The sequence below is a fragment of the Carya illinoinensis genome, chromosome 16, assembly GCF_018687715.1.
Source record: "Carya illinoinensis cultivar Pawnee chromosome 16, C.illinoinensisPawnee_v1, whole genome shotgun sequence".
NCBI lineage: Eukaryota > Viridiplantae > Streptophyta > Magnoliopsida > Fagales > Juglandaceae > Carya > Carya illinoinensis.
The window spans coordinates 4,094,119-4,107,388 of record NC_056767.1 but is presented as its reverse complement, the minus strand read 5'-3'; the positions used below and the strand labels follow the sequence as shown (position 1 = coordinate 4,107,388).

Below are 13,270 nucleotides of genomic sequence, written 5' to 3'. Positions count from 1 at the left end.
TTATTTACTATGGTATCATAAGTGTATTTTTGATTATTGGAGATAGTTAGAAGTGTCAAAATGTATTATGGTTTGTGCCATTAGACTCGGAGGATTATTTAAAGTTTTATGGCACAATAACATTTTTTCATATTTTCGGACAAAACGTCTGTTCAAAACTGTAGATATTATTGGATAAAAAGAAATATTTTGAGGTAATTTTCATGAATATTATTGGGTAAAAATATTTTGAGTTGATTTTTATAGATATTATTAGATAAAAATATCTTAAGTTGATTTTTTTTTAGATATTATTGGATAGAATATTATAAGATAATCATTTATAGATTTTTTTTGGGTAGGAGAAAACTACACTCAACTCTCAAGTCCAGCCTCATCTCTTCCATATGTCATCCATAAGTATCTCCAGCCACCTCTCCCCACGAAATTATCTTCATTTACACTTTCCATTAAAAGAATATCAAACACTCTCTCTCGGACAGCTTTTAGGAGGTCTTTTGTACACCCATTTCGAAGCTTTTGTAAGTGTTTTATCATAAAGTCTCCTTCATATAAGTTGTTCCTTTTTGAGTCTAGTTTACATGGATATCTTATTTGCCCCATTTGAAGATCATTTGGTCAGTCAAATATTGTGTAAACTATAGAAAGGTCATTCTGAGAGATAAACTGGAGAATATGTTATAGTTTGGAGTTTTTGACCAAGCTAATGGATAGATATTGGTCCGAAATTTTTATGGAGTATTGTTAACATGTATATATGACTATTGGTTGAGGATTTTTGCATGATTAAAGGTTTTGATGAAATATTTTCTTAGATTTAGAAACTTAGAAACTGGAAGAGGAAAAACAGTTTCTGTTTTGAGAAAGTTTAACTCTTTGGTGGTCTAAACCTATTCTAATGACTTTGATAATTTTATTGGAGGATCCTAAACATCTTATATACATGTTATATTATTATTTTGAAGATATTTGATGTTAGTTTCAAAGATATGAAATTTTATGCAAAGAGATATTCAAATAAGCCAAAGTGTGGATATTCTTGGCTAAATTTATGTTTTGGTTAATTTCTAACCATGTGATATTGAATTAGAAGCTTATATATGTTTTAGGACATCTTTTTAAACCATGTGATGGTTTGGTTTGAAGATCATATATTTATAAGTCATAGATCAAGAGATTTATCAAAACTAGTTGAGAAAAAAGTTTCTGTTTTTGGACTAAGTGTAAAACCAAAAACTCCAAATGTTATTTTGTGATTTTGGTGACTTTGGTTTGATGATTTAAAGCATGGTTGATGTTAGGATGATATTATGAATATGTTAGAAGTAAGATTTGATTTTTGAAACTCTTGGAGATGTTTTGATTTAAGGTCAAAACTTGTGATTCAAGTGCTTGGATCTTTTTACAAAAAAGTTTGGTGTTAATTATTAGCTTTTTCTAAATGGATGTTTTAAGTATGGTTTTGAACTTAGGATTGGAAGATATTTGTTGCAAAATTTTGGTTTAAGCATGAGTTTTGAAATTGGAAGGAATTGCAACAAAAATCAAGGGAAATGGCCTATGGATGTTTCGGCCATAGTGTGTTCTTCATAGTTGTGTTTTGTTTTAAATTTTTCTGAGTTGATATTTAAGTTTAGGACAAAATTTACATGAGGAATGTAAATTTTGAAAACTTTTGGAGTTAGTATGCAAAATCCTTAAGTTATGGATAAAACGGTAATTTTCCCACATGTAGAGAGTAAACTGAAACTTTTACTCTTTAAGTTAGTATTTTCCATATTTCAAATTATTAGTGATTTAGTTCTAATTTTTAGAATCACTAATTACAGTTCCTCGTGATCGTACTTGAAGTTTTATAAGAAACGCGGAGATCGAGGTAAGTTAACTTTTAACTTACTAGCAGTCTACTGTGTATGTGTGCTAAGTAAAAGAATTACAGTGTATGTATGTATGTGTCATGCCATGTCAAGTTATCATGTAATTGTCTATTATACAGAATTTATTCTGTCATAAATTTTTATCTGTTACATAATATATTCTGTTATGTATTACTGTACATTACAAGTACGTCATGCTAAGTATGTCATCTATTACATGTAAGTCAAGTCATTTAATATTCACTGTTGCAAGTACGTCATGTTAAATATGTTGTCTATTATATGTTATGCCATGTTACGAAATGTTTCTATCTCAAGTTGGTCATGTATTCTAAGTTATGTTCAAGTCACGTTATGTTACGTCAGGACTTCAGTCATTTCGTATTCCAGTCACATTTCATCTTGAGTACATTATGATGTGTAGAATACATGGGGCCACAACAACTGTGGAGTATGTATTTAACTATAATTGTGATGCGTAAAATACATGGGGCCACAACAACTGTGGAGTATGTATTTTTCATGTTAAGTCAAGTTTGTGTAGAATACATGGGGCCACAACAACTGTGGAGTATGTATTTTTAATGTTAAGTCAAGTTTGTGTAGAATACATGGGGCCACAACAACTGTGGAGTATGTATTTACATGTAGAATACATGGGGCCACAACAACTGTGGAGTATGTATTTTTCATGTTAAGTCAAGTTTGTGTAGAATACATGGGGCCACAACAACTGTGGAGTATGTATTTTTAATGTTAAGTCAAGTTTGTGTAGAATACATGGGGCCACAACAACTGTGGAGTATGTATTTACACGTAGAATCCATGGGGCCACAACAACTGTGGAGTATGTATTTTTCATGTTAATTCAAGTTTCAGAGCAAGTTCATGCTAAGTCAAGTTTCAGATCAAATTCATGTCAAGTCAAATTCAGTTCATGTTTCAATTTAAGTTATGTCAATTATGCTATGTTGTACGCTAAGTTATTCTTTAATTACTTATGAATTTGATTATGCATTTATGCTTTTACTGTCATCCATGCATCATTAGTCTGTGTGGAAGTTTTTTGTTAACTTGCTGAGATTTGTAATCAAATCTCACTGTGGTAGTCCCAACTACCATTCCTCCCGAATGGTAGATCTTGTTACAGGACCTGAAGGAGGATCAGGAGCTGACCAACTAGACACAGTCGACTGAACGACGGTGCGTCGTTAATGTTAATATAGTAGTTAAATTACTACTTGTACGATGGAGTTGCATCTCCAGTACTTTTGGATCATAACTATTTTGGAATAGTGCTGTGATCTTAGTTATTCAATGGATCTTTATGTATGAAGTATGTTTTAAGTATTGGGATATTTTCAGTTTGGTGCATAGTATTGCTAAAGAAAAAAATTATCCGCTGCGAATATTGCATAATGTTAGATGCATGTTAGGATTATTGCATCTTATATGTCATGAACGGGGGCAGGTAACCTTGTGTTGCATGTCTCGACGCTTCAAATGTCCATCCGATCCCAAACGGAATTTGGGGGCGTCACATAGAGTCTATTATTAAAAGTTTCAATTCTTTTTATATGAATCCTATATTTATTAACTTAATAATTACTCGGCGTTTGCACAAGTGGGTTGTTTTTCTAGAGGCTAGCGTATAGGGTTTAATATTATTGAGCTTCCATTATCGCTACTTACAAAGAAATTAAGAAAAGAAAAGCTACCCAACAGTTACCGATCGAGTAGTCATTAGCCTCAGAGCATTCGCCTGATCTCCCGCTTGTCAAAATACCTAAAAGCATTCTAGGTGGTCGACGCCCCTCCCACATCTCCATCACTTAGTGAGTCATTAATTCTGATTTTCCTTTAGAGAAATGCTTTAACTATAAAAAGATCCTATAAAAATAAAGTTACAAATTAACATGATTTGATGTAGTATGTTAAATTATAAAGATACTTATTGTAAAATATATCTAACGAATCATAAAAAAACATGTCATTTTGTAAGTTTATTTTAATAAGATCTTCTTATGTTGTAATACTTTCTTTTCCTTAAAAGTTTGTCATCAAAGGACACGTGTCTCGTGACTAAGGGATCATGTCCTCAGATGAAATCTCCTGATGACATGTGAGACTCACGCGCCGTTTATAGGTCAACTCCTACTCTCCTACTTCCACTCTATAGCACACTGTTTCATCTACCTAAACCACTTTAAAGACACTTTGCTTCAGTTGTTGCCGGTGTTTTGTCTATCCCTATCCCTCATACATGAAGGGTCGAGGGTTTTCGCATCTTCCTCTGACCTGAACCACAGTGGTACCACTTCTAGCAATCAACTCCTCGAGACTTCGAAAAGATCCTAATGACCTCTGGTCTTGTGCACGTAATCGGGCCTTGCTCCCTAGAAAATTGCATTGGGCTGTATGCTCGGCCCAAACGAGTAAGGATGGATCTTTTTAAGCTATGGCATCTGTAATAAGTTCATAACCTTCTTGTGTATATTTTAAACCCGCTATTGTCTCCTCCGATAAACTTTCCTGGTGCTGTACGTTGCAATCTACTTCATCAAGGATGTTCATGGCTCTCGAAATTTTCAGTATCATCATCATCACCATCACCATCATGATGAGCATCATCAGAAACATTATGATACGCAGCCATGCAGCCGATCTTGACTTGCTGAGATATAGGCAGTCCCCAATTTACCAGTCCAAGCAAGTATAAGGGTGAAACACACACACACACACACACACACGAATCCGGTTTCAAGATGATGCTAAAAAAACTCTAAATGACGTTTTGTTGAAAATTACCAAAGAATAAACAAGTGATGGTACATACTCAAATGAAACTCTTATTTGTCAGGCAGAAGTTAATTGTCTCTAAATCCGCCCGAAATGGAACTCAGAAATAAAAACATCATGCCGAGCTAGGAGAGCTATCCTGTTGAAGATACACGGAAAAAAATACATGAAAAATGGTGAAAGAATGAATACCAGGCTACTGTCTTGCATGGAGAAATGAGGGTTATAGCCCTTTGCATGTAAGCCAGGGAACTGCAATCCTAATCAGGAGTAATTCACTCACTTTATGTTATAGACTTCGAACTTCAATCTTTGAGCGAGATGGACAGGATAGAAAATTTCATTCAATGCAAAGAACTCAAAAGTCAACATTTTTATTTTATTTTTATAATAACTACTTCGGATTGGCTTCATCGTATAGACTGTTCTATAATTCCAAATGAAATGTCCAGTGCCATGCATATAAAGCTTTCAGAAGAAAAATGTAAGATATTATACTTTCCTCTCACCTTATGACACAGATATCTCATTATATCGAATTGAACTGCCAAATGTTCTCCACCCTTAATTTTCACACCCTGCTCCTCTGATAAGCCCCTCTCCTATATTTTCTTCCCTTGTGTGCAAACTTTGATGTCCTGGTCACCCTAATGTCATGGATGGCACTACCATGTTTCCAATGCTTAATAGCATTTCCTCTACCACCATGAATTGAATCCCCAATAGCTACTTGTATACGATGACTCCTTGGCCGCAAAGATTTCCTCAGGTAAGCACGTCTGTAACTCCTCCATTGGCGAGATGGTGACTTATTCACATCCATGGGTCTAGAAATATGATATGAAAAACTTTCATCATCATATTCTTCTTCGCTTGTATCGAACCCTTCTTCGAGGTGTGTTCTGTTGACCCTTTTAAGCTTATGAAGCTTTGCCCACAAGAAAATGCAACAGTACTCCCAAGCATGACAACAGGAAGAAAGGCATGCCCATACTATCTTGCAAAGGCTGTGAATGATACATTGGCAAAGGCCTACTTTCTCTAACAGATATAAGAATAAGAGAACTGCAAACACCCAAAAAAAAAAAATCCAATTTCAGATATGACTCTCCAATTTTGTCTACTGATCCTAGACTTAAGAGTCATATTCTCAGCAAACAAACTCACCTATGTAAACCAGAACCAGTACCATGGCCATCTTTAGCAGACTGGCAACGCAAAAGTTTTCGATGTAACAGATGAAATCCCATGATGATCCGCACACTGAACTGTACAAAAATACAGACGCCGTGACGATTATTCAGCCAAAAAACCAGAAAGAGAGATTAAAAAACGATAATAGAATACATTATTTCCCAAACTGTTGGCAGTATATTTCATAATCAAGATCAAGAAATGAAAATGTAAGAAAACGATTGCTTTCAAATTACAGTGGTTACTGCGTATGAAAAGAGTTCTATGGATAACAGTCCCTTACATTGTTCCCTCCGAATCATAAGATTTAACCAAGAGCTATAGATTAAGGATCTTATACTAAGCCTCTAACGAGGCATCACAGTATAAAATGAAAGTGAAAACTGTGTTTACCTGCATGATTTTCCAGCAAGGAAATCAAGTGGGGTGTTGAAAAGGTCGCCAAAGACTTTACCAAACCCCGAAAAGAATGAACTAATTATATTACCCATCAAGTTAAGTGACAGATTTGAGCATGGCCTCACGGTTGCCCGAGATATTCAGAGAAAGTCAGGACCTTGTGTTTCACTCCTGTAAGATTAGAAAAAGAAGAAGAAGATAACACTGTTTAGTGCCCCTTGCCAAACTTACCTTGATTTGCAAGATAAATTTTTGTGTATTTTTCAAGTTCTTGGATATTATGATCAGTGCAATCATTAACTTCCGAGTAAAATGCAGATTTCAAATTTATGGGAAAAATAATGTAAGACCCACAACTTGAAAAAACGAAAAAACCACTGTATTCAGGTTATCAGAGATGAGGAGATAAGCTTGGCCAAAACTAATGATATTGGTACAATGCCCGCAGGTGTAAGTGTCGTGTAGAGAGAGAGAGAGAGAGAGAGAGAGAGAGAGTTACAGTTTCATCATTTCAGTGCGTATGATGTGTAGCATTAAGAAACATCTACGGCATTGTTCGCTGCCAATGAATGGAAGGAGTGCCGAGAGAAACGAAGATGAGGGTAAAACAGATGGGAGCGTAGAGAGACAAATGAGAAAACAGAGTTCAGATGTCCACAACATATTTATAACCGCCGTTGTATATCCCCCTCCGTCCATGTTTGCGGCCTGCGTCACTGCACCGCGTTTTCAAATACTTAAACTAGTGCTATAAAAGACTCAATTTTGGTTAAAAAAATACAAGGAAATATTTCTTTCTTTATTGAAAATCTTTTGTCTATAAAAAAATTATAAATAATTATTTTACAAATTGCAGTGATTTAAAATGATTAATTAAAATAATCTTTTTATTATATAATTAAATATAATTTAAGAATAATAATTAGAACTTTTCAAAGTAAATAGTGCCCAACATGTTTACAATGTTACATATTTCATAGAAGTACTACAATTATAAAGAGATTTTATAAAAATAAATTCATAAACTAACATAATTGCATATAATCTCTTAAATATATTTTATAATAAAAATAATTTTATAATCCGACTTATCACGTTAATTTTTAAATTTATTTTTGTAAAATTCTTTTATGATCAGAGCATTTCTCTTATAGATAAAAGCTCGATATGCTAGTATGGTGAATCTGAAATGAAAAGAGCTGCATAGTTAACACCATTGTTGGTAGCAGTAGATGACACTACAAAACTAGCAGCAGATAAAAAAGCATATGCGATTCCATCGAAAAAAGGCATGTGCTTTCCCGAAAACATTCAGAAAAAATGTAACCTAGTTTTGTAAATCGAAACACTTTTGAATTCCCGAAAACATTTCATCAATTACAAGTACTAGTGAGAGGAGAGTACATCCAATTTTGAGCAACCCATAACAAGGGCAATCAACTGCAAGCTACATAAATATGAAACAACGTAAAGAAAAGGTGGAAATGGCAATTTGGACTCGTTTTCTGGCAATTTGGACTCGTTTTCGGACGTGCAACAGTGGGTCAATCCATCCTTCCCTTCAAGATCCTCTCCTTTACTTCAGTCGGTGTTCTGTTACAGAGTGAAAATACACATCAAAATAAAATTTCCCTATATATATATATATATTATTAATATGAATCTTTTGTAATGTTCATCGGATTCTAGAAGAATGCCACCGATAAAAAGAGACTGTAACAGCACTTAAATAGATGAACAGATAAGCTAGCCAAAAAAAAAAAAACAAAGATCCAAGATGGCAAAACTCTAACCAGAGGGAAAAATTATTAGTGCTAGTTTTTGTTATTGAAAAATAATAGTAGAAATATTAAATCTCTAACAACACAATTCTTAGAAGTTGGATTGCTGTAGTAAAATTATTTCTTTCCCCTTTCATGCAGCTTATCAGTGGTTGGCTAAAGCCTAAGCAAATAGGCAGCACCTCTTTGTTTCTCCTTTTCACATGATCGCAATATATGCTGGGCATTCCAGCTTCATTTACAGCATTAATCCACTACTTCAATAGAAAGCTTCTCACTTTGATATACGTCATAAGCAGTCTCGTTCATTTCATGAACATATTTGTTTTCACTAGCTTCTTATTCCATTGAAACAGGAAAATTAAAACATCTTCACAGCCAAGCAGAACAAAGAAATAAAACAAAACACAGAACCTTACATTTACCAAGTTCGTTGGAAGAAGAGGAGGAACAAAAAATCTTTTGAACTGCTGAGGGAGATCATTTTCTCATTCTCTAGATCAATTAAAAAACAACACTTGCATACCAAGAATATTCTACTGTGATCAACAGGTTAAGGGACAGTATTATATGCAATATCAGGACGTGACATAGTCCTCATTATGGTTTTGCTTGATTAGTAGCAGCATCACAATTAAAAAAGAATGCATTTCCAGCAAGCCAGAGTTAAGAAGGAAAGGCATAAAGGGCTTACATGACATAAACATGTCCTCCCCATCCACTCAAACAGTCTCGATCAACTGACGATAGCAGGGCTTGGGAGATGGTCTCAAACAATTCCTCTGCTTCCTGAGTAGATAAAGCAAAGAGTAGTAGCTCAAATTAGTATGACAAACAACAAACGAGAAGATTATAATATTCAGCAATTAAAGCAGTAAGAGCTAGCCCAATAAATTCTAGCTGAGAAGCAATTAGTTATTCTGACTGTGAAGTCAGCCCAACAATCGCATCTGTGCTTCCTACTGATTCATTTATCTATGATATAATGCATCATGCTTATACAGGGAGTTCTCAACATGGCAGAAGAGTATTGCATATTCCATTCTTTTTTATAACTAATAAAATTTCATTCAAACTTGCAAAAGGCATAAGAGTAGTATTTGTATGTTCAAAATGACATAATCATAACAAATGGAGTACTCTTTATCTCTCTCGTATATATCCTTTTTATAATATCTCTAGGAACTTGTCAAAAAAAAAAAAAATAATAATAAAATCTCTAGGTGGTAGCAAATATTATGTCCATAGCATGTATAAGACCTCTAGGAAGTAGCAACTCATACACTATACATCTGAGGGTTATCTATTGCTCAACTGAATTTAACTTCCTACATACTAGTAAGTCAAGAGAATATTGTGACAAACCATGTCGGGCTTGAACATTGCCTCACAAGCACCATAGAGAGACTCCGAGGCAGTGCCAGCAACAACAAAATCTTTTGCTAGTTCCCTGCATATAATTATCACATGAAAAAATTACGCTCAAAATCCTCATATCAATCTAAATTAAAAAAAAATTAAGAAAAGAAAAATCATATTACTTGGCTCCAATTGAATCCATAGTGCAAATGAATGGCTTGTCTTCTTCTCCCAATCCAGCAATTACAGGCTGACAGAAGTATGGACCAAACCTGCCAGTCAAAAAGAGAGGTCACATCCATGTTTAGCTCATATGCGTTTCATAAGATCGTTCAAACAAAAGTAAAAATGATCATGAAAAGGCTAAATTTGATAGCAAATGGACCAAAGAAAATAAACTATTAAAATTGCTTTATTGACTTAGGGGTAATAAAAAATAAACTAAAAAATATATATAAAGATCTATTAACAACCATGTTTGAAATTCATTAGTAACCAAGTATATTTGAATGCCATTTTAATAACAAATTTAATACAAAAGAAAAGTAAGGAGCGAAAGGAGTTTATTTATGCACTCGTTATAACAAGATATAATAAATCCATCACAGGTTGGGTAGTTGCAACCTACACAAGCACACTTAACACTTGTAAAACCATCTTTGACTGCCACAAATGATACAAAATGCAACAAAGAATACTGGAATTTGAAATTGTTGCAACTTTAATATTTTGATGTTAGAGAATTTGAAATGTTAAAAGGGAAAAGAAAGGACAAAAAATATAGCAATTAGTATGTCGTACAGTGGCAGATTATAGATATAGGCCCCGCAGTTATACAAGTCTTCATTGAAAGCTTAACCAAAGAATAAACTGTCGTCTTTGTAATTTTTTTGGGATAAACAAGCATAACAGCACATCTAAGCTACCTCAAGGCTTAAGCACCGAAAGGGTCTGACTTTGTATAGGCACACCAACTACTTTGATTGGGAGTGAACTGGAAAACAAAAAAGCTTGCTCCCTCCTCCATTCATTTTTATTTATGGTCTTAAGCACCTTTTGCTTGTAGAACATGCTTGTTTCATCTATGTACTTGTTCAAAAAGGAGCTATAGAGCAGTCACTTGTATTTCAGAAGGACCCAATCTGCAACAACTAGCTGTGCAGGGACGCTTATTTGACACCAACTGGACTAAACATTACAGCTGTGTTCATATCAAAGAGCTAATAACTTCTTTATACTCAAATGCATAGATCTCTACTGACATAACCATTACCACAACATTTCAGCATTGCATAACAGAATGGTGAAGGAAAAGTGGATAGCATACATACATTCTTGCGCACTAGAACTGTCAGAGAATCTTATCATTCACAATAGGTAAGTCATTTTCATAGCACTACATCGAGTCATATGTAGTAATTCACAATTCTATAGTAACATAACAAAAACTAATTAACAAATAAATCCAACGGTAACTACAAACACAAACATATTCATATATAAGAGATTAAAAACACTAAGTTCACCTTTTCTCATACAGAACAGCAGAGACTAGGCTTGCAAAAGTCTCAGGCTTCATGTCTCTCTCTTCACGAAGCTGATACAGCTTGTGACGGAACACAAGCCGTTGATACCTATTAATCAACTCAAAACGATTATATAATTAAATAAAACTGAAGAGGAAGAAGAGAAATTAGAAGGAGACTCCGATGGAGTCGTACAGAGTCTGAGCGTCGGTGGCGAGTCCGGAAAGACCGAGGAATAGGCGATCGTGAATCTTATAGATCCTTTGAAAGTCGGTGGCGATGGTTTGGAGCTGAACTCCGAGCCTACGATCACTGGCGATGGCGAAGCAGTTCTTTCCCACCATGGCAATCAGAGCAGATCCATTGTACTCGAAAATCTGCGAGACCAAAAGGAATAGAAAGTAAGCCTTAAATGTGATACATGTATAAAAATACCATGACATGATTACACCCAAATGCATTTACAAAGTTATTAGGGTTTGAGACGGTATACGAATCGCAATTAACGAGGATAGAGAGGGACTTACCGACATGATTAGGGTTTTGGAATTGAAAAAGGCGAGAGTGACTGATAGGAAAATGAGGTTTCGGAGCAGACTTGGTGAAGAAGAAGAAGAAGACTGGCTTGGGGCTTACTCTAACGATCTCCGAGCTTTTTACTCATCGTTCTTCCATGTTGCCAATTGGGTAGTGGGCCAGAATATACGGGCTTAGAACCATCCCTTCTTCGGAATCTAATTTGTTTGGGCTTTTCGTACTGGGCCAGAACGAGCTCAATCCAATTTGGAGAGAGAGGGTTTCCACCTAGGACGTAAGATTTTGCATATTTCAACACAATTCTGTTACGTACAGTCGCCGGATGCAGTCGATGCACAGTCGGTTGACATAACATAATGACACGTAAGTTGATATTAAAAAAATGAAAAAAAAAAACTAAAAACAGAATAAAAAAGAGTGCATTTTTAGATTCCCGCTTCTCTGGTAAGAGGTATGCGAGCTCATCTTCAGCTTCGTGGTGTCACTGGTATCGTCTTCCTCTCCCACTGTACGTTCCTACTTGCAAAGGCCACAAGAGCTGCAAAAGAAGCAATGATTCCAAACACAAGAACTCCATCAATAGCACCAATAAAGCGCTGGCTTCCGAAGTAATAAATGCATCAAAAAATTCATGAAAACAAAATTGCACTTTCCTATTTGCAACCATAATGTTAGTATCAACACAATGGAATGTCTAGAAAATTTGTCAAAACAAGCACTAGACAATGCCAATTTCAACTTCCGTCTTCCTCTTGAGCTCGTCTTCAGCTTCATGGTCTTCAAACAAACAAAACCCATGTTAGTTTTCAACCTCATTCAGCAAAACGAACAGGAAAATGAAAACCTTCACAAAATCGTACCCCCCCTCCCCCCCAAATCAAAACCAAAAAAGACCAAGGCAAAGAATTGGAGAGAGGCTTGGATCGCAAATAGCATGAAATCAAAGGCCCAAATCCTCACCTCAGTTACGAGCCCTCCTGTCTCCACATTTCTAAAATCCCAAAAAACTAAACTCTGCACAAATAAAAATCAACACAGAGTTAAGGTTTAGCAAGTGATAGAAAGCAAAAGAAAGGCCAAATAAGGTAGAAAAACACAAAAAAATAGAGGAATTACATACAAGGAAGAGGGAGCGAGGGACTTCATGGAAGGATCCAGGGTGGAAACATAGAGAGGGAAGGAATTGCAAATGGAAACAGAGGAGGGAAGGGAGGAGAGCTCGTGGCTTCATTGTCCAAAACGGTGCGTTTTGGTTTTTTTTTTTTTTTTTTTCCACATCATCAGTTGCTTACGCAGCGCTTACATGAGACGACTGAACTAATCATTTTTCATTTCAACGACATCGCGCCAATAATATACCAAAATATGTTAGTTGTACTTTTTTTTTAAAAAAAAATTGAGGTTCATTATTAAATTTTTCTTTTTATAAATTTTTTTATTTTCTTTAAAATGTGTAAGAATCACATATCTTAAGATTGTAAATATTATTATACATATATGCATAGTACAAATTTTTAGAAACTACACCATTCTTACGTCATTGTCTAACTTGCTCAGGGAACAGTGTTTGATAATTTTAATTAGGGGTGAAAACCGACCATTCGGTTTCGGTTTTGGACCAAAACTGAAACTGAACCGATATGGATTTTAAGGGAAGATATCGTCCGAAACCGATTGATAGAGAGTGGTAAAACCGGCTGGTGTGGTTTCTGTCGGTTGCCATTGGTTCATCGGTGTGAACATCGGTTCTAATGAGTCATACACATTTTTCAACACTCAACAATATAGATTCCACAAT

At 35.1% G+C, this 13,270-nt stretch overlaps 2 protein-coding genes across 2 annotated transcripts; both read right to left on the bottom strand.

The window, feature by feature from the left end:
• Positions 1-5,037: 5,037 nt before the first annotated feature.
• Positions 5,038-7,139, bottom strand: LOC122299794. The gene is made up of 4 exons (XM_043110246.1): positions 6,769-7,139; positions 6,264-6,440; positions 5,844-5,944; positions 5,038-5,741 (listed from the first exon to the last, which is right to left on the bottom strand). The coding sequence occupies exons 2-4, from the start codon at positions 6,359-6,361 to the stop codon at positions 5,248-5,250; spliced, it is 693 nt and encodes a 230-aa protein (XP_042966180.1). The 5' UTR covers positions 6,362-6,440; positions 6,769-7,139; the 3' UTR covers positions 5,038-5,247.
• A 387-nt stretch (positions 7,140-7,526) lies between these two features.
• LOC122298416 (proteasome subunit beta type-3-A) lies at positions 7,527-11,624 on the bottom strand. The gene is made up of 7 exons (XM_043108144.1): positions 11,463-11,624; positions 11,131-11,312; positions 10,936-11,043; positions 9,592-9,681; positions 9,416-9,500; positions 8,745-8,839; positions 7,527-7,862 (listed from the first exon to the last, which is right to left on the bottom strand). Exons 1-7 carry the CDS (start codon positions 11,466-11,468, stop codon positions 7,814-7,816), a joined length of 615 nt encoding a protein of 204 aa, XP_042964078.1. The 5' UTR covers positions 11,469-11,624; the 3' UTR covers positions 7,527-7,813.
• Positions 11,625-13,270: the final 1,646 nt, after the last annotated feature.